We start from the raw sequence: 25,466 nt of genomic DNA on the forward strand, positions 1-25,466 counted from the left end.
ATAGGCAACCGTAGGGCCTTCACGCGCGTCTGGCGTAAACACAAAATTTAATCCTGGTATCTATGATGAGTTTATCTTCAAAAATGAGAAAAAAACCTATACCGTGTAGTCGACTATAAACGGCCCCGACATGAAAAATATGAAACAATTCAATTCTGAGAAAACTAACGGCCTGTTTGTCTCAGAACTGACAATGTCCATCTTGACATCTCAAACATGTGAACACTAAATAATTTTAACCTAAGTGACTCTCAGTTTTATATTAGAAATGAGTATGAACTTACTTAATTACCCAGGGAGAATATTCTTAAAAAATCTTATTCACGATGTAGCAATGAATATTTTAAACTTTTCCGTTATATGTTACCTGTAAAATGGCGCAAATGTAGTTTTTATTTTTTTGGCGCAAATGAAATATAATCTTGTGGCGCATATGAAAGATTGGATTATGTAAAAATTTGCGCAAAGGCGAGGTCATTATCGCTGTCGCAGTCAATACCACTGTCCTACGGGCAGTCCATGTATCACGATAATGACCAGTTCTTCATTAACTATTATGTTTATTACATTGAGGAACCATGTTTTTAAAAATTCTCATAAATTCAAATTGTTCAAAGCAAACTCGAGTTATTGTACGATTTCTATAGGAAAGAGTGAAGACCAGTCATAGTGATAACTATAAGTCACTGCCATTCATTTAAGTGCAATTTTTCAGTATATGAATGCTTTCATGCCCATTCGTTTTATTAAGAAACCACGCCCCACTGGTCATTAACATGTAAAAGTCCGTTAACGACCGGCTTTCTGGTCGTTTTTTTTTCTGTTAAAGACCGATGGAATTTTTTACTGAAGAATAAAGAATGTCATGTGGCCCCTTGTTATCTAATAAGAGAAGCTAATTCTCAACCGATATGATTTGATTTGATTTTTGGTGTTTTAACGCCACTTTTAAGCACCGCTTTTGGGCTATTTCGTGGCGGCCAGTTTTTGTTGGTGGAGGAAGCCGGAGCCGATATGAAATAATTTTCTATAACATATATATTTAAAGGTATGTTATAGGTATTTTCTGAGAGACATGACCGTTATTACAATTGAATATACGTATACATTAACTTGAGTACGGGAATATTTTTAAAAATCAATCTCTATAACAGAATCTGGTGGGACTATGAATTTATCTAACGGTATAATGTTGAACAGATGTTACAGTGATTTGGTACTATGGTCATTCCCTTTAAAACATGATGCGCAAGATCCGTACTGATTGATAACGGCAGTACTTTTGTGTAAAAGGTTCACAATTTTTTTTAAATGAACAACCCTTTTTCTGCAAAGACAAATCCCATTGGAACTAAATGTCGGTGAAATGATCCTAAATTGGTAATTCACTGACAAGATTAGTTCAATATCATTCCAAGTTACTGATCAATAATTCTTAACAATTCAAAACCCTCAGAGTCAAAACCTGATTGGAGGTTAAACGAAACATCACGAATACAATAAGTACTTGTTATATAATACTTATTTTAGAACCACTCATATACTAACATGACTAACATGTACATATTATAAGTGGCAATATACAGTATACCGGTTATGAATGACGGTCGCAATTATTTAACAGTGTTTATAAACATAAAAGGAAATATATAAATTCCAACGAAGTTCAGTGGTTTGTAAGATGAATTTTGTCATAAGTATCTGGAAGCTGGGGCAAAAAGAGGGGGTCTCTATATATGTTAAGTGGTAGAAATGTTTCTTAAATAGGTTTCATGATTTATGATGCGTATCTTAAATTCAAATGAAATATTTGATAGGTAAAGTGAGTAGTGACTTAAATACTTATATCTATAATACAAGCTCTTTTTTAATGCCAACGCAGATTTACACGTGCAGTCATGTGGCAAAACGAAAGTTTACTACTCATGCGCCGATTGCACGGCGGATTATGTTACTCAACAGTTAAGACTGTAAACGTGGCATTCTTTTCACATCAGCATCAAGACATGGCGACTTTCAGTTGGAACCGATCACTTGTTTTCTTCAGTTTCATAGCTCTTGCACTGGTAAGAATATTAACATTATTTATTTTACCAATGCTTCAAGATGAAAGTTTCAGCATAAATTAACATTTATCATATTACTTAGATAGGCTAACTTTCAGTAAGTTAAAGTCTATAACAGTTAAGATCTCCTTTGCATATACGTTCAAGAACATATGTTAATACCATGAATACCGACCCGGGGTAATAACTTTGATTGTTTACTTGAAAAGTACGGGTATGCCAGTCAAATTGAATGGCTATTTAAGTGAATTAGTCGTTTTCTTTAATCTTCAAAATTATAAAGCTTTCATCTGCTCCTTATCAACTTTTTCAACAAATTGCTGCCATATATTAATTATCCCTCTTGTTTATATATAAATATTTCAGTAGTGTGCAAGGCCATTGGCATTTGCAAAAGGTGTATACTTTATTGTTTTGTTTCTATTTTCTGTCCATTTTATAACCAGTGAGTATATTCCCCGTCTCTACATGTCTATGGGTTTGAGGACACATGTACAATTGTTAATACTATCTGTCGACCATATGCATTTTGTAAGGGAGAGTCTAGTGACCATTATCTGATAATGTTAACTACGCGATTTTGCTGTAACTTTTTTTAATTTGCGTTCCCCCGATTGTACGCCTCCACCTCCTACTGTGGAGAAATCTCATTATGATAAATCCTTGTGTACAACAGCTGATCTGACCAGGACAGCTGGAGAGAATTCGTGAAATTTAATCTGGTACTATTACACTATTATATTACTATTAGCTTTTATTGATTAATAATCATTAATGAATTTGTTTTAAATTGACATGTCTGCATATTAAAGATAAGGTCTATTTAGTACGTTTTTCAAACACCAAAGATGTATGCCCGAGTGTATATGAACAATACTTCAAAAATGAACCCACAAGAGTGATCATGGGATTATAACAATAAACAATCAATGAATGCAGAAGTCAAGCATTGAGGGATTGATATAGAACGTAAAGGAGAGAAGAAAAAATCATAATGTATAGTGACACAGACATACGAAATATATCTGATAATAATAGTTAACTGAACAATAATTTGCCTTGTACATGTTCATGATGTTGTATAAGTTATATATGAAACATTTATACAATGAAATACAGATACATATCTTAGTTAAGGATCGTATGCATACATGATTTTAATGGAAGTAGGGCAATTAATCCGGACATTTTTTCATATTTGGGACATTTTCAAAAGTTTCTTTTCTATGAATTTAAATTATCACGAAGACAAGTTGTACTATGAGCTGCAACAACATTGTGTCGCATTTCGCAACTTCCTGCCCAATTTTACATGGGTTTGCCCAAAGATTTCTGCAAATTACGTATATTTATTCTCAGACGTTTATAGAAGTCAACCCCCCCCCCCCCCCCGCCCTCCCTTAAAAAAAAGAATGAATGTCTGAACGAGAATGTTTCTAACCAAAACTGATTTCAATCCCCTTCAAGCGTAGCAAGGAACAGCATTTTGGCAAATTTAACATGATTTACAAAATGGGGAGAATTGGGGTGTCATTTGTGACTTTTTTTTTGTCTGACGTCATCAGCGGATATATATCTGTTTCATAGTAGTTTGCATGAGTAACTTTGCATCGTGGTACATCAAAGTAAAAGCTATTCTGAAAAGCTGTACTAGCTTTCAAAAAAGCTTGTTTTTGCAAAACTATTAGCTAGCCGGGTCAAAGCTGATTATGTAAACATTGTTTTTGCATGCATAAAAAAATAAGGAATACAGTTTTTGAGGCTAACGATTTCTTTTTTTAGGTGGTGTTTAATAGATACCATGGAAAGGCATGTTATTTCTAAATCACCTGCGTTTTTACCTTTTATGTCATTTCGGTATATATTTGGTACCTGTAAGTAGGTGGCTTTACAATCATAAAAGTGAGAGGTTTAGCTAGCTATAAAACCAGGTTTACTCCACAATTTTCTACTTAAGGTAATGCCTGTGTACTAAGTCAGGAATATGGCAGTTCTTTTCCATTCGTGTGATGTGTTTGAGCTTTTGATTTTTCCATTCTTATAAGGGACTTTCCATTTTGAATTTTCTTTGGAGTTGGGTATTTTGTTATTTTACTTTTTATTTTCGGTCCATTTTTCATTCGAATTTTTTTTATTGATTTACTTTTTGTTTGTTTGTTTGTTTGTTTGCTTGTTTGTGTTAGAAAAGTATGGCTAATTACCCTGTCTCTGTTTCATTCATATATTCAATATCGGGAAAATAGATGAAGAGTATTAGACTTTGATCATTAAAGTATCTATTGGTATATTTCAAACAATTTATCAAACTATTACACAAATCCTTACAAATGACCTGTTGCTCTATCGCCACAACGAAAGGGGAGGTATGATAACAGTCATTGTTGGCTGCTACAAAACACAGATCAAATACTTGTATTATAATATATTGACGTGATATTACTTAATAAAAAGAATGGAAATAATACAATGTGACCCTTTTTACTTCATCTCCTTCAAATAGTCACGGAAATACCAATTGATCTACGAAGTCATCTTTTTATAAATGTCCAAAATAGGAACATAGTCTGTCTTACAAACTCTTTTAATAGTTTATAAAGCATTACCATATGATTTTATATGTTAATTGAAAAAACTCAAGCATTCAGTATGAAGAAAACACAACTGTTATTACTATGAGAATATCAAATAATGAACTGAAAGGACATTTTCACAACAGCAAATCTTACAATGTCACAATTATCCGTTTTAAACAACACATTTGCCATGATTACACATTTGATATCAAATTTTCGTAGCAATAGATACCCCCACCAATCAATGAAAAGGGATATGGGCTCATATTCCCTGTCAGTGTTTTATATCTCGAAGGCGAAGGGGATATACGGCACTGAAAGGGAATATGAGCCCATATCCTCTGTGAAGCCCGAATAACTATCATATTAAACTGGAGTGTCCTTATTTCAACACTAACTAACATTTTTCTCTTTGTTTTCTTTCACAGAGCATTTGGGTTCATATCCCCGTTTTGGTAACCAATCAAATTGTAGGATTAACTGGGATATTTCAGTCCAGTATGATGTAGTATTCTATTACCTCGTCTTTTAATATTTTTATTGCTTTTTACTTCATCTGCTTCTGAAACTATAGGAGGAGGAAGGTTGCAACAACCGTGTATCCAGAAGCATCGTCCCTTGGTGTCTCCTTGAGATGCACAATTATATATCAACTAATAAAGATGTTATAAAAAATGGAAGTTTGTTTATCTGCATTAGACACGAGGAGAGCTATGAAATACAGTTTCTAGTAATGCAGTCCCTATGTGTCCTTTGCAGTTGAGCAACCGATTCTAACATAATTTCCCCTAATAATAGGTTATGTTACTAATAACGGTATACATCTTCAATGATAATGATGTTGATGTGGTCCCGAGTTGTATCTCTTGACTGTACTTATTCTGCATTTTGTCTATATCTATTGCAATATCTGCCAGATTACATTTTACTGTATAATGTATCATGTTTGTTACTTATATTGTGTATGTACTTCATTTTATAGTTGTTAATGGTAAACATCCCCTGTGGGGACTTGATTGCAATGATAAATATTTGATTTGATAATAGATGCTCTTACAAGTTTTTTGTTTTGGAAAGCTAATACTTGTTTATGTCTGAAAGTTCATTCATCATATTATGGTAGCATAGATGGTTGCCAAAAAGTGTATGTTTCAGCGTTCTTTACGTAAATTTTGATAATTTACAATTGATATTTTTATGCCCCCATAGCGGAGGGGGCATTAAGTTTTACCCTTGTCCGTCTGTACGTACGTATAACTCACATTGTTACAGTATGTACGTACGTCCCAAAATTGGTTTCCGTTCTCTAACTTTAGTTTGCCTCAACCAAATGTTCTAAAACTTATACACAATGCTTATTACATTAAAACATAGATCAAGTTCGAATTTCGTTGGTGTCACTTTTACCGTTCTAGAGTTATGCCCCTTTACAAATGGAAAAATTGCTGAATTTTTCGTTTCCGTTCTCTAACTTTAGTTTGCCTCAACCAAATGTTGTGAAACTTATACACAATGTTTATTACCACTAAACACAGATCCAGTTTGAATTTTGGTGGCGTCATTTATACCGTTCTAGAGTTGTGCCGCTTTACAAATGGAAAAATTGCTAAAATATACGTTTCTGTTCTCTTACTTTAGTTTGCCTCAACCAGATGTTATGAAACTTGTACACAATGCTAATTACCACAAAGCACAGATCAAGTTGAATATTGGTGGCCTTTACATTTCTTGAGTTATGTCTCTTTATAGCGTAATATGCAAGCGGGGGCATCATCTGTGTCCCATGGACACATTCCACATTTATTTTTTTTTTATTTAATATAAAGCTGCAACTCCATCAAGGATTGATGACATTAATTGATTAGATGGTTGTGGCTTTTGATGGGTCGTTTGGTTATAAACCTCCTAGACTCTCATCGGGTACTTCTTATATACACCTTTGACTGACGCAGGTTGCTCCCCTGTTAAAATTTAATTCTGAAATGCACATGGAAAAATATTAAAAAAAAAACGGTTTCATGCATGAGTGACTCTTAGATCATTGTTCTTTATAGACACGTCTACACACAACGAACTTTTTTTTTATCTCTATCAGCAGACGTGCTGATAAGAGGTTGTAACATGTTTATGGATTAACTCACATTGTTACAGCCTGATATCTCCTATCTGGAACTAATACATTTATCTATTAAATTTTGTTCCAACTCCTATATTTTAGGAGGAAATTTTGGGCTTATTCTGCAACTGCAAGGCTATCTACGTGGACATGCAAGCTTCTGAGGACTCGTAACGTCATGACACGAGTTTACACACAATAATCTATTTGGTTGCCAAATGTTACGGTCACCTATGCATAAAGACTTAAAATACTGCATCTTTTTGAAGAATTATTAACATTTAACATTGCCTTACTTTGCGTCCGTCCTCCGTTCGTCCGTTGTCTGTCGTGCGTAATTCTTTCTTTAAAAATCGTCTCTTTTGAAACTGTTCAATGGATTGAAACCAAATTTTATCTGCTTCATCTGTAGTACGTAATGTTATTAAAGTTGTGATTTTCGTCCAGATTGATCAACCAACATGGCCACTCTGGCTAAAAGCAGAACATATTGTTCAAACTACATTTGTGGCTAATATCTCGAAAATTATAGCAAATGGAGAAAAACTGACCAGGGAAAAATTGCAGCACAACAAGCTCTATCTACCCTGAAAATAAAATAAAAATCTGTCCACAGATAGGAGTATGTTAAAATTGTAAATTGCAAAAATGATCAGCAAGATAATTTCTATTCATCTTGAAAATTCTGAAAAATCTTTCAACATGTTTTGGAGTTATTGTCCCAGACATATATAATGTTAGCTCATCTTGGCTGAAGGGCAATGTGAGATTTTGTAATTACTTTGCGTCCGTCGTCTGTTCGTCCTTTGTCTGTCGTCCGTCGCCTGTAACCTTTTCTTAAAAAATCTTTTTCTCTGAAACTGCTGAATGGTTTGAAACCAAAGTTTGTCTGCTTCATTTGTAGGATGTCGACTAAAAAGTTTGTAAATTTTGTTCAGGTTGTTTAATCAACATGACCGCCTTGTCTAAAACAGAAATTAATATACGAGTAAGGTTTAAAGTGTAAACTGTAGAAATTACCAGCATAAAAAGATGTATTCACTCCGAAATTTGGGAAAAAAATCTAACAACTTATTTTGGATTTATTGCCGGGCTGAAATATCGATTTTTCAAAATTTTTAGCAGTTATTGGCTGTTATCGTGAAAATTATAGGAGCCAGATTAAACGTGTAATCTGCATAAAGGATCAGCACGACAAAGTGTATCTACCCTGAAAATTAATAAAAACAAATCTTTCAACATGTTTTGTATTTATTGCCCCTGAAGTATAATATTTTGCAGTTTCTGCTATTATCATGAAAACTATATGTGCTAGGTTAAAAGTGTTTAAACAGCATAAATGATCAGCATGGCAAGATATCGCTACTCTGAAAGTTTCATAACAATTTTTGGAGTATTTGCCCCTGCAATGTTGATTTTGCTGTTTTTTGTTGTTGTTTTTTTGTTGTATTTTTGCAGCTTAGGCTGTTATTTAAAACAAACTTTAGGAGCAAGGTTAAACATGTAAATTTAAAAAAATTATCAGCAACACAAGGGTTACATTGTACGATAGTATGTGCATATAAAAGTCCAAATTAGCAAGCTATAGGAACTAGGTTAAAAATTAGAATACAAACACGATAAACAGTCTTTTTTAAAATGATTTATCTACTCTAAAAAAATTTGACAAACTGTTATGAAGTTATTTTCTCTAAAATGTTGATTTTATGTGTGTGTGTGGGGGGGGGGTTGCAGTTTTGGCTGTTATCTTAAAAACTGTAGGAGATAGCTAGTTTAAACCTGCAAATTACTAAATTGATCAGCAACACAAAAAATAACTCGTTCGTGCATAAACAAAATCCTCGTTATCAAACTTTCTATTTTTTCACAAGCGAGCGATACAGGCACTGGTGTGCCTCTTGTTATCAATATGCATTTTTCTTCAGCCATAAATTTATACTTATAAATTATAAATTATTTTTTTATTCTTAGTTAATATTGTATGCTGTCAAACACTCCGATATTTCCCTTGATACTATATTAGATATTCGAAGAAATTCTGTCTTCCATTTCTTTCTTTTTTAAACTAAAGTTTGGCGGAAATAACAGTAGAAACATTGGACAATTGGGTTTTTACTCACATGTGAGTATATTATAAAAAAAAAATAGTATCATTCTATATTTTTAACTCTTCATTGCTTCGATAGTTGCACGAATAGTTACAAATTTCATCGTTGAAAATAAGAAAAATATGTAGTCCGAAGGGTTCAAAAGAACAATCAGTATGACTGATCGCTAGATAAATTTGCATGAGCTAATTTTTTTTTTATCTTAGATATCTTGACACAAATATATATATCTCGCCTGTCGGCAGAAAATTCAGAAAAGGACAATCTCATGGACAGCAACATTGCTAATTAATTCAAAGTTGCAGGATCATCACCTAGGGGACAGGGCCTCGATATGGTCGACACACTGAGAGTGTACTGATAGTAATGCAACTTTGTAGAAAATATCATTATCTATCATAAGAAGTTCCTATCAAACTTTCTTAAGAAGAAAACTAAACATTGAAAATTGGTAATTAATTGAAAGTCCCTAGACCAAGACCTAAGGTCGTCAAACTGATATGTACTGATAGTAATGCAACTTTATACAAAATATTATTGATCTATCACAAGTAGTTCCTATCAAATTAACTTAAGCAGAAAACTTAACTTTGAAAAATGCTTATTAATTGAAATTCGCTGGAACCTTACCATCTTAAAAGTTCTTAATTTTTGCACTTAATAACCCCACCCTTCTCTCTAAGATGGAAAAGGGGGTTTAAACAAACTTTTTTTTTGTATTTTTTTATGAAATGTTTTTGGTATTTATTCAAGCATTTTACCATATTTAACTCTTCAGTTTCTAAAAAAATCAGCTGGCTAGCTGTTGTTGATTCAAAAATATATGCCCCACTCAAAAAAGTTCAAACTGGAATATCTTTTAAACGACAACAGATATCTCAAATCTATTTAATGTAAGATGATCTACAGATGAAGTACAACACTGAAAAAAAATTGGAGCTATTCCATAGCTCATTAAGGGCACAATGAATAATCAAATATATGATGCAATAGCGAAATTGAGAACCAAAAGTGGGAGAGACATGGGACTACCACCATGCAACTCAGGACCACTTGACCTTTCAAAAAGTCAATATGAAATTTCCTCATGAAGATTATTGGTGAAGGTCCCATATCTTTACGACTTCCGCATGGTCATCTGGTGATACATTATGATGAGATCTACCTATTATCCAAATAAGGTCATGATATCTTAAAAAAAAAAAACGAGAGAGGCCATGTCGAAAAAAAAAACAATAAAAGAGAGATAACTTCTAAAGGGGATTATGAAATCCTACACTAGGTCATCTGGTAATACTTCATGATGAGGTCTATCGATGGTCCAAATTTGGTCATGATAACTTCAATAGAAACGGGGGAGGCCATGTCAAAAAAAATGTTGAAAGAAAAAAACATTAGAAAAAAACATTCGAAAAACAATAAGGTCTTTCCCACGTTGGGAAAGACTTGAAAAAGAAATATGATTAGAAAAACAATGAGGCCTTTCCCAACGTAGTGGAAAGACCTTAAAAGACATAAGAAAAACAATATGTCGTTTCCACGTTGGGGGAGACCCTAATTAGTATTTATAAATGCAGCATTAGTTAATCTCCGTTAAATTTTGATAAAAATTATATACATGTAGAATAATTCATTTAAAAATTCAAATATCGAGAAACGCCTCGCCTGTGGGAGGTCGAGAGTTCGATCCCCGGCCGGGTCTAACCAAATACTTGAAAAATAGCCTTATATTTTTGCTCCATCTCTGATAATCTTTCGGCATTAAGGAGTAAGAGCAAATATTGGTCGACTCGTAGTCGGCAGAATAATGTGTCCGGGTAGGGTGTCTCCTGTAGACAGTTCCTTGTGAACTAGCAGGTTAAAAATCCGGATCAGTTTGTCGGTCAAGTACAAAGCAAGAGTTTTCGTCCTGCATATGTATCTAATTTGCCATTGGACGTTAAAAAGCAATCCATCTTCATCAAATCTCGAGAAATTTTCAACTAGTGACGATCACGAGTTGAATATTATTTGAATTTTTATAACAACAACACCAATTTTTGGTGAATCTTTTTATTACATGGACTTTTAACGTAAATAAAGTATAGATGCAAGGACCTAATATCTTTTTCTATGAGTTTTCATTCCGTTTTGCGCTTCACACCTTATAAATTTATAATGATCTTATCTATTGTGTTGCACGTGGTTGCTATTTCAATGTCGCACAGCAAGTCTTGTATCAATTCAAGTATAAAACAATAAGAACAGTTTTCACTTTTGACTCCAGGGTGTTCAAAGGAATTTAAGAAATATCTGTGTCGCTAAAGCAAAAAAAAATAGAATAAAATAAAATAAAACATCAATTAAACAAAAATACTACTCTCTCTTCTCCCAAATAATAAGAAAAAGATTCAACAAAGCAAAGCCAAAAGAGAACAAAACAAGCAGAGAAAGCAAGAATGTTTATTCCCATGAATATAGATGACTTGTATTATTTATCTTTACTTTATTATAATATTTCCTTTTTTCAATTCAGGCTGGTAATTTGACAGTAACACAGAAAGTGTTCTTTGATGTTTCAATAAATGGCAAACCAGAAGGAAGAATAGTTTTGGGATTATTTGGACAGACTGTTCCAAAGACAGTAGAAAACTTCGTTGCATTGACAACACATAGTAAAGGTTATGGATACAAAGGCAGTAAATTTCATCGGGTCATTGAAGATTTTATGATACAGGGTAAAATGATAAATATTGTATACATAGTTTTAAGTGTATAACCTAATTTACATTATAATCCCAAAAGAAATATTCGAAAAATATAAATTTGGACATTCATATTAAACACATCACCTACTCGCGGACAAAGCTTTGTTTCATTTTCATGTTTAACGTATAAAATCGTCAATTGACTGCTTGTAGGAGTTATCACGCTATTAAAACGGATTCCTATTTTTTGGAACTTTATAATATTTTCTTGAAAACTATAATAGAAAGAAAGAAAACAACCAAAAATGATAAGATAGATAAGATTTTCCAATAAGCAAACATAACTGATTGCAATAAAGGAGAAAATAAATATCAAAATGACATATTTTGACAGATAAGCAATACATGCAGGCTCTTGGCAGCTTCATGTTTAAATAATCATGCAATACAATTTATTACCTAAAAGTCATGAAATTTACCGAATTTGATAGGATTGTCAAAAAGCATGTCTGTCCAACCTATTCTTCAATGTAACAGAAAGATATTGCTTTCATTCCAAAGAAATTAACACAGCTGTAATGGGTTCTTTTATATCAGTAAATATAGTTTTGTCCACAAAGTAATTTACTTTTAGGTTCATTTTGGCAGTTCAATTTATAAATTTTTGGGAAAGTTAAAATTATTTGAAGTTATAGTTTTATTAATTACTAGTATGTCCGACTGCATAAAAATGAAAATTAATTAAACATCAATAGCGTCTATCCTTTTTAACAGATATGCTTTTCAATCCCTAGAAATTCAATTATATTTAGATGCTATATTTACTTTTGAAGAGAATTTAAATCTTTGGTACGTTATAGGTGGTGACTATGAACTTGGTACTGGTTACGGTGGAAAGAGTATTTATGGAGAATTTTTCCCAGATGAGAACTTCAATATCAATCATTATGGACCAGGATGGTTGAGTATGGCAACTATGGGTAAGTACTATTATATGTACTTTGGATATCAATCAGTACAACAAATAGGTTTGAGACATTTGTTGGAGTTGGTGAACAATGAAATGTATCCATCATGTCTTTAAAAATAAAGAACTGGGCAAAGGTATAACAACCAAGTTTAAAAGGCGAAACACTGAAACATAGAAAAAACAAAACCAAAAAAAAGCTGAAAGTTGGAAAACGGTGACTGATGGTATTTCAACCTATTAAAAGTTACTTCTCAAGTTATATTGAACAGATAATAAAAGCTAGTCGTAGCTTGATTGATTGATGTTTGCTTAACATCCAGTGACAAATATATCATGCATGTTCCATAGGTACTTGGGGACAGGACAAATTTTTTAGCCCTATATAATATATCAGTGACCGCTGTGGATAGTAAAATTGGAATTGATAGTAAATAGCAAATACAAATTATTTCTAGTATATTGATGTTCATATAATACAAAAAAAACGCGAAAATAATTGAAATTAATAGAAAACCAAAAAATAACAGATTTTGGAAAAATGGGGAGGTCTAAACAAAATTTTTCCTGTACCCAAGTACCTATGGCATGTTCAGAACGAAAACAAATTCAAAATTAATGCAATAGGTAGGTTCTGCATTTAAATTTTGACAACCGGGATAATGGGCGAGAATTTCGATAGCCACTGAAATTTGAGGGTATGTTGGAAATTGGGCTGAATTTTGCCTTGCAACAGGCCACCTACAACCCCCAATGTATTGTTGCATTAACTTTTCACCTTTAGTAAGCATGACACTCTCTCTACACTAGGCATTGAAGTCCCGATTCCGACCGTCAGTGGCTGTGAATTTATACATCCCGCATAGCCAAATAGACGCCTCAATTAAACAAGTGTTTTACTGCCAGCCTGGAGAAGTCCAAGGGATGACCATATTTTCATGTCCCAGTCAACTATTGGGGCCACACATATATATTAAATTTGTGCATCTTATGTGATGCAATTGTTTGAGAAATTTTAATAATTTTCCCGACTTGGGTATAATTTTTCATCAATTTACAATAAGTGAAATCAACTCCATAGTTTCCAAACCAGATTCTTGAAACCTCACATGAAGATTAAAACACAACTCAATATTTTATATTTCCATATGTGATTATTTGAAAGTTCATTATAGATTATTCTGGGTTCTTGAAGAAACATTATGTCTAATCTGGCCATTTGAGTCTAAATTGATTCATGCATTTTCTGCCTTTTAGCCTTTTAGTTTTGCATGTTTTAAAGCCTTGTTCCTTTTACCTTTTAAACTTGGTGGTTGTAATTTTCACTTGTCCTTTTTGTATTTTATTCCAATAACTATGTCTGAACAATATTTTGTCATCTTGAGTTCAACAAAGAGCAATAATTCTTTGCCAGATATATAAACATTTTTAAAAGGACACGTGAAAATTGGGAAGGGTCATATAAAAGTACATACATACACAATACTTAACATTTTGCTAAGCTCTAATTTTGTTTTGAAAAATACATATATTCAGTTACCTGTTTATGTGCCATTTTCTTCATTACAACAATTCATTTTAAATTAATAGCCCATGGAACATTCATTTGATAGAGCTTTATTCACACAGATAATTCAAATTTGGATTCATTTATTTTGCAGGTCACATAATTTTTGGTGTGATATCTCTATTTCAAATTTTACAAGACAATAGGTCCAGTTTTCAGGAAAAATAAGAAATCCATGTTAAGTTTATGGGGCTCGGAATTCTGTTAAATTGGGAAGACTGCTGATTTTTTCTTCAGTTATTTCACCAGCTCATGACTGCAGTAAGTATACAGAGAAGTCATTACTACACAGACCAGTTTTCTACACCCACTAGATTGTCATTGATGATAGATTCAAATAGAAAATAGTCAATACCGAGTTGGGAATTTTGAATTAAGTTACACTGGGCATAGTTTCAGTTTTTATACCACCGCAAAAATTTGCGGCCGTATAATGGTATGACGATGTCGTCGTCGTCGTCCGAAGACCTTTGGTTTCCAGACAATAACTTGAGTATAAGTGTATTGATCTCTATGAAATTGTACCACAAGGTTCCATACCACAAAAGGAAGTTAGGGATTGATTGTGGGGGTTGTGGCCCTATTCGTTAATAGATTTTGGACCAAAAAGGGGCCAAAAGCAAACATTTTTCTGGTTTCCGGGCAATAACTTGAGTAGAAGTGTAAGGATTTGTATGAAAATGTACCACAAGGTTCCATAGCACAAAAAATAAGGTTGGATTGAATTTGGGAGTAATGGTTCACCGTTGTATCCGCTTCGGAATCAGGGCCCGAAAAGAGGTAAAAAACAAGCAATTGTTTAAACTTTGTTTGAATTGCTAATTTCTGACCAATTTCAATAGGGTTTTAATAATCTTGGGTTCTTTGATATGCCTTATCTTACCGTGTATTTAGAATTTTTATTTTGGGCCGTGTTTTCAAGTGGGTTCAACTTAAGAGTGCAGAATTAAACTTTGATTGATTACAATATGCTGAATCAAATAATGTATTTAGATCATGGATTTTGGGCATATTTTTCAAATTGGTCCACATCAGGGTCCAAAAGGTCCAGAATTAAAATTGTTTTTTTTTCAAGAAAAATTGAATGGCAGGGTTTTTTGCTATGCTGAATTGCTTATATTTGATCAATTTCATTTGTTTGCTTTTTTTTTACATTAAGAGTTACCTCCCTTACAATGTTTAAGCTTATAATTTATGTCTTATCTTTGAGGTGATATGCAAATGAGAAGCTTTCATTGTATTTTTAAATGTTACTACGAATTTTTATTATTCAGATAAATTAATGTTAGTGATTATTTTCATGCATTGTTCTATTTCAAGATTGTTAACATGTATTTACATGATTTCCTATGGTTGAAAATTCCTCAAATTACCTTATGACAAATAAACCTCAACTACCATACACATCCATCTGTACCCCACTTGTAGCAGTATTCAAACACCAAAAAATGATTAATTAATTTAATGAAAGGTTTCCTACCAATTACAGCTTCAACTTAATTCCTTTATGGAGCATTTTAAAAACTTAGCTTATATTGTCCATAAATAAATAAAATTCTTGGTGTACTTTGATATGCTGAATCTAACCTTGTATTTAGATTTTGGATATTGGACCATAATAGGTAAAAGTCCAATTTCAAAATTTTCAGTTCTTTGGCCACATTCATTCTGTGTCAGAAACCTATGCTATGTCAAATATTTAATCACAATCCAAATTCAGAGCTGTAACAAGCTTGAATGCAGTGTCCGTACGTGCCCCAATTTTTCAGGGTTCGACCTCTGCGGTCGTATCAAGCTGCGTCCCACGGAGCATTTTATTCTATTTATTTTTAAACAAAATTTCAATGCTTATGTGATAGAAGTTTCTGATAATGTGATTATTAGTGTATAGTATTTAAATTTAGGATCAGTACAACTATGATCATTGAAGGTTTCCAGATCACTGAACAAAATAAACTGAAAAGTCACGAAAGTCAAACACGCACATTACATGCGTTTAGTATGCTTAAGAAATACTTCATGGTGGCTTGAATTTATATTGATTTTATCACAGTTTGGCCCTTGATGCTGAGTAAATATGAGCGATAACGATAGGATTTTTTCTCTGAAATCTTCTTGAAAAGAACAGTTGCAATTTACATGATTTACAATCCTTACATTTAAAAGAATAATTTTTTATCCTTTGGATGTTGATTTTTTTCTTTAGGGTCCAGTTGATGTAACAGTTTTTCATCTTCATTATTCATTAACCATATCAGTTATTTGGTAGGGTCTAGATTTTGAAAATTCTTGCAGCAATTATGTATCATTGTGATCATATCTTTTCGTTGGTCAGATAGACAATGAGAACTGTCAGGACAGGCAAGATATTATATTGCTAAACTCTTTCATAATTATCATTTTATAAAGGGTTAAACCGTTAGAGGTTCACAAATTGAATTATTACATGATACATTAGATATACGCTTGTTCAATGTTCCCATGCTGATATGTTGCTGTTGTATCATGCTCCTGTCTGCACGGCTCTTAATAAACTTTATTTATATTCAGATACAAGCATATCACTGTGACATGTGAACAAAAAATTTTGCCTTGAAGTAGCACGAAAATATTATTAAAGCATATACATTTTTCATTTATGATTTGGTTAAATATTGCTGTTGAAATCAATATCGCAATTTTATTTACATGAAAAGTTATGCATACATTTCGTTAGTTAAATGGCCAATTATTAATCCTACGTATTTGATTTTGGTATGGAACTACATTTGCCCCTACACATTATGTTACTTTTGTGTGGACCTAATGTACCGCTCATTGTCTAGTTAAGAATAAGTATGTCCTTTTTCAAAACGATTTTTTTTTTTACATAACTTGTGATTTACAACATTGATAATTGAATTTTATAGGAAAAGACACCAATGGATCACAGTTTTTCATCACAGCTAAGAAGACATCGTGGTTAGATGGAAAACATGTAGTTTTTGGCAAAGTCCTTGAAGGAATGAAAGTAGTAAGAAAGATTGAATCTCAGAAAACGGAGGAAGAAAAGCCATTATCTGATATTGTGATTACAGATTGTGGACTTATATCAAAACCATTCAAACCGTATGAAGAAACAGCAGCGGGCGTACCAGATACGGTTTAGAGGAGCAATATAATATACTTTACGATCTCTCTTCAATGTCATAGTTGTTAACTAAATCTTTTGCAGGGATATTTGTTTTTTTAGCTAGTAAACTTCATCTTCATATTCAAAAACAAGTACTTACAAAATATGGGAGAATTCATACCACAGAGAAACAAATACTTAATTATATGTGAGAATTCATACATGTATCATAAAACAGATATATTATTGACATCAACATCAAGAGTATATAGAGAAGACGTGATATCATTTTTTTTATTTTAACTAATTTCTAGATTTTATTACTATTTCTAGACGAAAAAACCCAATAATTTTGAATTAATTACATTGATTATATATTAAATAAGAGACAAACATTCCTTTTTTTTCATTTTAACTTGCAAATATTGTAGCATTGTTGTCAAATTTTCAGTAAGAGTATTATGTGATTTATCTATGCAATGTGTCATATTGAAATTTAAAAATACATGTACAATAAATTACATATTTTGTTATTTCACATATTATTCTATTAATAACTAAAAAATATCCTTAAAACAGAAAAGTAAGGATATGGGGGAATTATTCACAAAACAACATCCCAAAAATGAAGCAAATGGAAATGAAGTTTAAGTGCAAATATCCCAATAGTAACTCAAACCGTCAATAGGCTTACAAACCAACATCCTGAAAGTCACTAAAATTGAGGAAGATGTTTTTTTAGACAATGTCCTAAAAATTTGAAAAATGCTATAAAGACATGTACCAAAAGTCATAGCAAATAGGAAAGATGCTTATCCTGAATAGCATAACAAAATGGGAAAATATGCGTGAGACAACATCCTTTTATATTAAAGTCAGTGCTTGGTCAACTGTGAGAAAATGTGCCCACCTAACACTAAGTTCAAGATGGCACCTGTCAATAATTCTTGAAACATTTTGAATTATGTATCAATCTGATAAACAGCTTTACAGTGACATGTTTCTGGTCCAAACCCTAACGAAATTCCATATTTGAACAAAATAAGTGTTTTATTTCAAGTTATATGGTGAATATAAAATTTGCTGTGTTTTTTTGTTTGTTTTAAACTTTGACAGGGAAGTTTGTTACAAAGGATTAACGCTTATTTTTGTATGAAACTTTGTCAGGCTAGCTTGTGGCATAAACTGTCAACACAGAGATGTTTCTAGCATGTGCAACCTAATCACAAACATTTATTTTGTTATCGCTGCCAAATCTGGACACAACACGCCTAAATGTTAAAATCCTGTAATACCGTTGGATGCGAGAAAATATGATGAAAAGTTATTTCTACATTAAACTTGCTAGGATAGATTGTGACACCTTGGTTTGGCCATGGTATTGTCTGTCTTTTTAGTCCCCTACCGACGAAGTCGAAGGGGACTTTAGGTTTGCATTCCGTTCGTCCGTCTGTCCGTCCGTCAGACCGGCAAATCAGTTTTCAACACTTTTTTCTTTGTGCTTGAGGATATTGATTTGATATTTGGTGTATTGTTTTAACATGACAAGTTACAGATCAAGTTCGAATTTTGTTCTGGTCTGATGATTTTGTGCAGAGTTATGGACCTTGGACTTAGAAAATTCACTCAAATAATCAGTTTTCCGCACTTTTTTTCGTCATGCTTGAAGATATTGATTTGATAATTGGTATATAGTTTAATCATGACAAGTTACAGATCAAGTTCGAATTTTGTTCCGGCTTGATGATTTTGTGCAGAGTTATGGTCATTGGACTTAGAAAATTCACTTAATCAGTTTTCCTCACTTTTTTTTCGTCATGCTTGAAGACATTGACTTGATATTTGTTATAAAGTTAACACCATGACAAGTTATAGATCAAGGTAGCATTTGGTTATGTTGTTTTTTTTGGTTACCTCCTTGTTACCCCCCCCCCCCCCCTTTCCACCCCGTTTCACAACTGCTAAAACAGAGCTTATATCCGTTACAGGAACCTCTTCACAATATCTGCTGAGCATAAAGAAGTAAACAAATATTTAGACCAGTTCCTTGAAGTTGTTTATTGGCTTTGTTTTATCAAGGATTTTATAGTATTGAACAGATATATCATGTTAAGGAGGGGTATTTGCGAAAAATACCAGTCGAGAGAATGTTAAATTTCGCGAGCCGTAAGGCGAGGGAAATTCATTCTCAAGACTGGTATTTTTCGCAAATACCCCTCAAGAACATGCTATATCTGTATAATTACACCGAATGTTAACGTACAAAACGCATTGATGATCGTGACATAAAACGCATTGATGATCGTGACATTATATTGGTGAAAAATACACTGGCTATCAACCAATCAAAACCCAGGATTCTTACATAAGGTGTAATTATACTATATATATCCTTGTTTTTATGTTTTCTCAAAGCAAATGTGCGAGCAAATTCTAAACAGATATATCATGTTAAGGAGGGGTATTTGCGAAAAATACCAGTCGAGAGAATGTTAAATTTCGCGAGCCGTAAGGCGAGGGAAATTCATTCTCAAGACTGGTATTTTTCGCAAATACCCCTCAAGAACATGCTATATCTGTTTAATTACACCGAATGTTAACGTTCAAAAACGCATTGATGATCGTTACGTTACAAGCGTCCAGTCGGATAGAGTATTTTTTTGCAAATACCATGGCAGAGAGGGTAAAAAAGGCATATTCTTTTTGCATATACCCCGGCGGCGTTAAAAAATGAACGATATTCATTTGATAACAGTAAATTGGTGACAAATACACTGGCTATCAACCAATCAAAACCCAGGATTCTTACATAAGGTGTAATTATATTAAAAATACATCTTAGCCTCTAAGCACATTTGTTTAAAGAGAAAAAAGAAAGTTAGAAAAAGAATACGTACGATAAAGATCCTCATTCGTCTTAAACATGTCTGTTCTCATTTTCTGATTTTTTTTTAAATTCTCCCGTTAAATAACATTCCTTTCAACAAAGAACACTTAAGGGAGACTTCTTTGCTGATAATAATACTTCTACTAATGGTAGAAACTAGGAAAAGGAGGAAGGCAAGCCTATAGATTCTAAGGTCACATTTGTTAATGATAATAGTTGTTCATAGTATGAAATTCTTCAAAATAAAGATAAAAACAGGAGATTTGGTTTAATTTATAGGGGCTCTGTTAGCAGATTACTAAAAAACATTAATTTTTAGTAATCTTTTTTTTTTTCATTTTTCCTGTCTATTTGTATTACATTGTTAACGTATTTAACATTGACATCATTATTTCTTTGTTTTCTTTTTGGTTTTTGTTTGAAATACGAAAAAAATAATTTTAAAAACATTGATTTTTTTTTAATCTGCTAACCGTGTCCCGAAAAGTAATAAAGGTCACAGTACGGACTTCTACAATGAACAAAACCTATATCGTATGGTATGCTGTAAAAGGCCTTGGCATTGCATTTGAATCAATTCAAAAGAGAAAACCTGACAGACAGCAACCAACGACATCCACTAAATTACAGGCTCATGACTTCGGATAGGTAGATAAAGAATGTGATGGTGTTAAAATGTTTGTGAGCGCTCAACCCGACCTTACCTTGAACGGCTATTGGTAATTTACGGAACGGAACGGAATTCATTTGAGGTATCCATAGGGGGCATCTATCAAAATTTCGAAAAATCTTTAAAACAAAACAAACTTTAAATTTCCCTGTTTACGGTTTTCAATATACAGATAACACAATTGTATACTAAATCTCATCTTCACATGTTAAATGTGTAATAATGTATAACACCGGGAAATATCCTGTAAATGTACATTCATGTCCTGATAAATAATCATGAATTTGACGCATTGGCAGGTCAAATAAAAAAGTCTTACTCCTTTCATTCATTGTGATATCTAAGAAGACAGACCTCCCGTCGTCCTTTCCGACGATGATTAGAAACATTGATTCTGATTTTAACTTTTAAAATTTGTTATTCCGTTCCGTTCCGCAAAGTACCAATTAATCTGAGGAATTGGTATTTAACGGAATCGAACGGAAACAGACATCTGTGTAAAAGACGGTATGATTCTTTTTTTTTTTGGTCTTACACCTCTTTTTTTTGAATGAGTGGTAAGTGTTTTAGATATGCATTCAATAACCGGATCAATAATTTATATGAAAAAGGCAAGTCAGACAAAAAGTATTACTCCTTTCATCCGTAATTATATCTAAGAAGACATGACCTCCCGTCGTCCTTTCCGACGTAGAAACATTGATTCTGATTTTAACTTTTTAAAGTTGTTATTCCGTTCCGTTCCGTTCCGGAAAGTACCAAATGCTCTGGGGATTTGGTATTTAACGGAATCGAACGGAAACAGACATCTATGTAAAAGAAAGTAGTATTATTTTTGTTTGTGTCTTACACCTCTTTTTTTAAATGAAAAGGGGAAAAAAAGGGGGGCAAAATCTTTTTTTTTTAGGTGTTTTAAACTGTTGTTAACTGTTATTGACTAGTTAGCTGTTATCTGTTTTCTTAAAATTGTCATTATTGTTAACTGTTATTTGAAAAAAAAAATACCCATGTTATCAGTTCACTGTTAACTGTTTTTTTACCCATTTTAATATAGCAAAATGTGTAAAATAAATTTGCCTCGCTTCGATCGGCTCTGACAAAACTAACAACACTTTGATATAGAATAGGTAAAGAGACCAAAAATGTGCTTAACTGGAGTAAGTTGATACATGTAAATGAGATCACACAAGCTAAGCATATCAGAAAAAGTTTGATGATATCACAACCTCCACTCCACCCTGAAGTTCATTATCTTATACTGATACAATGCATGTTTTATTGAAAATGATAATATTATTTAACCCTAAATGGACTTTATCAAACTGTATTGAAACCCCCCTATTGCATTGAAGGCTAGGGCCTCGGTGGCTCGATGGCCGAGTGGTCTTAAGTAGTTCTACTACTGGAATCACTAGTCAGTCAACACTGAGGTTGTGAGTTCGAATCCCGCTCGTATGGGTACACTCGACTCCAATCTCGAAGGTCGGTGGTTTTCTCCAGAAACTCCGGCTTCCTCCACCAATAAAAACTTGCCGCCAAGAAATAGCCCCAAAATGGTGCTTAAAAGTGGCGTTAAAACATCAAAAAATCAAAAATCAAATTAAACACTGCTATACACGAGGATGTGCAAAACATTTTGTTATACATTTTGGGAAAAATTAAGAGAAAATAAAAGAGAAGCTATTCAGTAAATTTTGCAATTGAAATTATTAGTTCCATGATATTTATAGTAGGTTAAAAAATTATGTGTTTCTTATTGGTCTGTCTTGTTTGATCTTTTAGTTTTTGTTAGGTATTTTGCCATTTTGCTGTGCCTTTAGATTTGATTGCTTTTATTGTGTTGGGGCCATCCAGAGCTGACTGCCTGTTGGTTGGTAGTTCCCGCTCTGTTGAAGGTTATGTGGTAAGCTCTGGGTGTCTTTTTGTGCATTTAATACATTGGGTGATTCGGTGATGTCTTCGTGCCATTGCCCCATATCGATCCTTTTTCATATATCCAGTAAATATGTATATAGCATCATTATGACTTTATACGTAGACAGCTAGATTGTCAACTGATCTATCAAAGACAACAGACAAATGATTGCCAAAGCTCTCCTGGCCTTTAAAATATTCAGATATAAACTGACTTGGCTTAGTATATACATGTACATGATTCAAATAAAGTGGAAATTCAACTTTAAAAGATTTGAAATAGCATAAACATATTTTGATACTCCATGGAACTTCCTTGACAATGTCACAAGATGCAGTACTGTGTAAAAATATGTTTTTAATATTTGCTGACAAAAATAATTTGTTTGTGATTTGCTATGAAAATTAATGATCAATGTTTCTAATCATCGTCGGAAAGGACGACGGGAGGTCTTGTCTTCTTAGATATACTTGATTACGAATGAAAGGAGTAATACTTTTTGTCTGACTTGCCTTTTTCATATAAATTATTGATCCGGTTATTGAATGCATATTTAAAACACTTACCACTCATTTAAAAACAGGTGTAAGACAAAAAAAAATGAATCATACCGTCTTTTAAGGCTCTTTCAACTGATTTTTATACGACCGCAAAAAAATTTTTGTGGTCGTATATTGGTATGACGTTGGAGTCGTCGTCGTCGTCGTCGTCGTCGTCCGGCGTCGTCCTGCGTCGTCCGAAGACACATTGGTTTTCGCACTCTAACTTTAGTTTAAGTGAATGGATCTTTATGAAATTTTACCACAAGGTTCAATACCACAAAAGGAAGGTTGGGATTGATTTTGGGGGTTATGGTACCAACAGTAAAGGAATTAGGGGCCAAAAAGGGGCCAAAAATAAGCATTTTTGTAACTTCCAGACATAACTTGTGTGTTAGTGTATGGATCTCTCTGACATTGTACCACAAGGTTCCATATCACTAAAGGAATGCTGGGATTAATTTAGGGGGTAATTGCCTCAAAATTTTAGGAATTAGGGGCTAAAAAAGGGGCAAAAAACAAGCATTTTTCTAGTTTCATGACAATAACTTGTGTGTAAGTGTATGGATCTTTCTGAAATTGTACTACAAGGTTCCATATCACAAAGGGAAAGCTGGAATTGAGTTTGAGGGTAATTAACGAAACGTTTAGGAATTGGGGGCCAAAAAGGGGCCAAAAAACACATTTTTCTAGTTTCCAGACAATAACTTGTGTTCAAGTGTATGGATCTCTCTGAAATTGTACTGCAAGGTACCATACCACAAAGGAAAGGCTGGGATTGATGATGGCGGTAATTGCCTCAATATTTTAGGAATTAGGGGCCAAAAAGGGGCCAAAAACAAGCATTTTTCTAGTTTCAGGACAATAACTTGTGTGTAAGTGTATGGATCTTTCTGAAATTGTACTACAAGGTTCCATATCACAAAGGGAAAGCTGGGTTTGAGTTTGGGGGTAATTGCCCTAAACGTTTAGGAATTTGGGGCCAAAAAGGGGCCAAAAACACATTTTTCTAGTTTCCAGACAATAACTTGTGTTCAAGTGTATGGATCTCTCTGAAATTGTACTGCAAGGTACCATACCACAAAGGGAAGGCTGGGATTGAGTTTGGGGGTGATGAATCATAAGGGGGTTCAAAAAATTTGGGGGGGGGGGATTTATTTTTTTTTCCTTTTTTTTCTTTTTTTCCTTTTTTGTTTCTTTTAAAATTTTCCATTTTAAGTTGGTTATTTCTGATTTATATTTAAAATCAAATAATAATGATATGTTAGGAGATACACACCAAACAGGATGTATAAATTATTATATAATAAGTATTGTGCAATAGCAAGAAATTTTCAATTGCACAGTATTGCACAATAGCAAGAAATCTTCAATTGCACAGTATTGCGCAATAGCAAGAAATCTTCAATTGCACAGTATTGCGCAATAGCAAGAAATATCCAATAGCACAATATTGCGCAATAGCAAGAAATTGTCAATTGTACAGTATTGCGCAATAGCAAGAAATATTTAATAGCACAGGATTGTGCAAAAGAAGATACTTCCTATAAATTGCTTTTTTCTTGACCAATTTCAATGGGGTTTTATTCTTGATTTCATGGGGTTCTTTAATATGCTGAATCTAACCGTGTATTTAGTTTTTGGATTTTGGGCCCCGTTTTTAAATTGGTCCACATTGAGGTCCAAAGGGTCCAAAATTAAACTTTGTTTGATTTCATCAAAAATTGAATTATTGGGGTTCTTTGATATGCCGAATCTAACCGTGTATTTAGATTCTTAAATTTTGGTTCCGTTTTCAAATTGGTCTACATTAAGGTCCAAAGGGTCCAAAATTAAACTTAGTTTGATTTTAACAAAAATTGAATTCTTAGGGTTCTTTGATATGCTGAATCTAAACATGTATTTAGATTTTTGATTATGGGCCCAGTTTTCAAGTTGGTCCAAATAGGGGTCCAAAATTAAACTTTGTTTGATTTCAACAAAAATTGAATATATGGGGTTCTTTGATATGCTGAATCTAACCATGTATTTAGATTTTTTATTTTTGGGCCCCGTTATCAACTTTGTCCACATTGAGGTCAAAAGGGTTCAAAATTAAACTTTGTTTGATTTCATCAAAAATTAAATTATTGGGGTTCTTTGATATGCCGAATCTAACCGTGTATTTGGATTCTTAATTTTTGGTTCCGTTTTCAAATTTGGTCTACATTAAGGTCCAAAGTGTCCAAAATTAAACTTAGTTTGATTTTAACAAAAATT

At 33.1% G+C, this 25,466-nt stretch overlaps 1 protein-coding gene across 2 annotated transcripts; it reads left to right on the forward strand.

Moving 5' to 3' along the window:
• Window positions 1–1,925: 1,925 nt before the first annotated feature.
• LOC127737951 (peptidyl-prolyl cis-trans isomerase B-like) lies at window positions 1,926–17,729 on the forward strand. Of its 2 annotated transcripts, XM_052248922.1 has the most exons (5): window positions 1,939–2,066; window positions 8,827–8,877; window positions 11,379–11,580; window positions 12,411–12,530; window positions 16,994–17,729. In XM_052248922.1, exons 1-5 carry the CDS (start codon window positions 2,007–2,009, stop codon window positions 17,230–17,232), a joined length of 672 nt encoding a protein of 223 aa, XP_052104882.1. In that variant the 5' UTR covers window positions 1,939–2,006; the 3' UTR covers window positions 17,233–17,729. The 2 variants fall into 2 exon arrangements, with proteins under 2 accessions (XP_052104883.1, XP_052104882.1); XM_052248923.1 differs by lacking the exon at window positions 8,827–8,877 and having other exon boundaries at window positions 1,926–2,066.
• Window positions 17,730–25,466: the final 7,737 nt, after the last annotated feature.

This window comes from Mytilus californianus, unplaced genomic scaffold (assembly GCF_021869535.1).
Source record: "Mytilus californianus isolate M0D057914Y unplaced genomic scaffold, xbMytCali1.0.p SCAF_4, whole genome shotgun sequence".
NCBI classification, from domain to species: domain Eukaryota; kingdom Metazoa; phylum Mollusca; class Bivalvia; order Mytilida; family Mytilidae; genus Mytilus; species Mytilus californianus.

What these genes read in the sequence shown, in the direction of transcription:
- LOC127737951 (XM_052248923.1), top strand. Translation starts at nt 1,926, where the DNA reads ATGCGCCGATTGCACGGCGGATTATGTTACTCAACAGTTAAGACTGTA. An exon ending in GTTTCATAGCTCTTGCACTG is followed by an intron (nt 2,067 to 11,378) that starts GTAAGAATATTA and finishes TTTTCAATTCAG; the next exon opens with GCTGGTAATTTGACAGTAAC. An exon ending in GTTGAGTATGGCAACTATGG is followed by an intron (nt 12,531 to 16,993) that starts GTAAGTACTATT and finishes TGAATTTTATAG; the next exon opens with GAAAAGACACCAATGGATCA.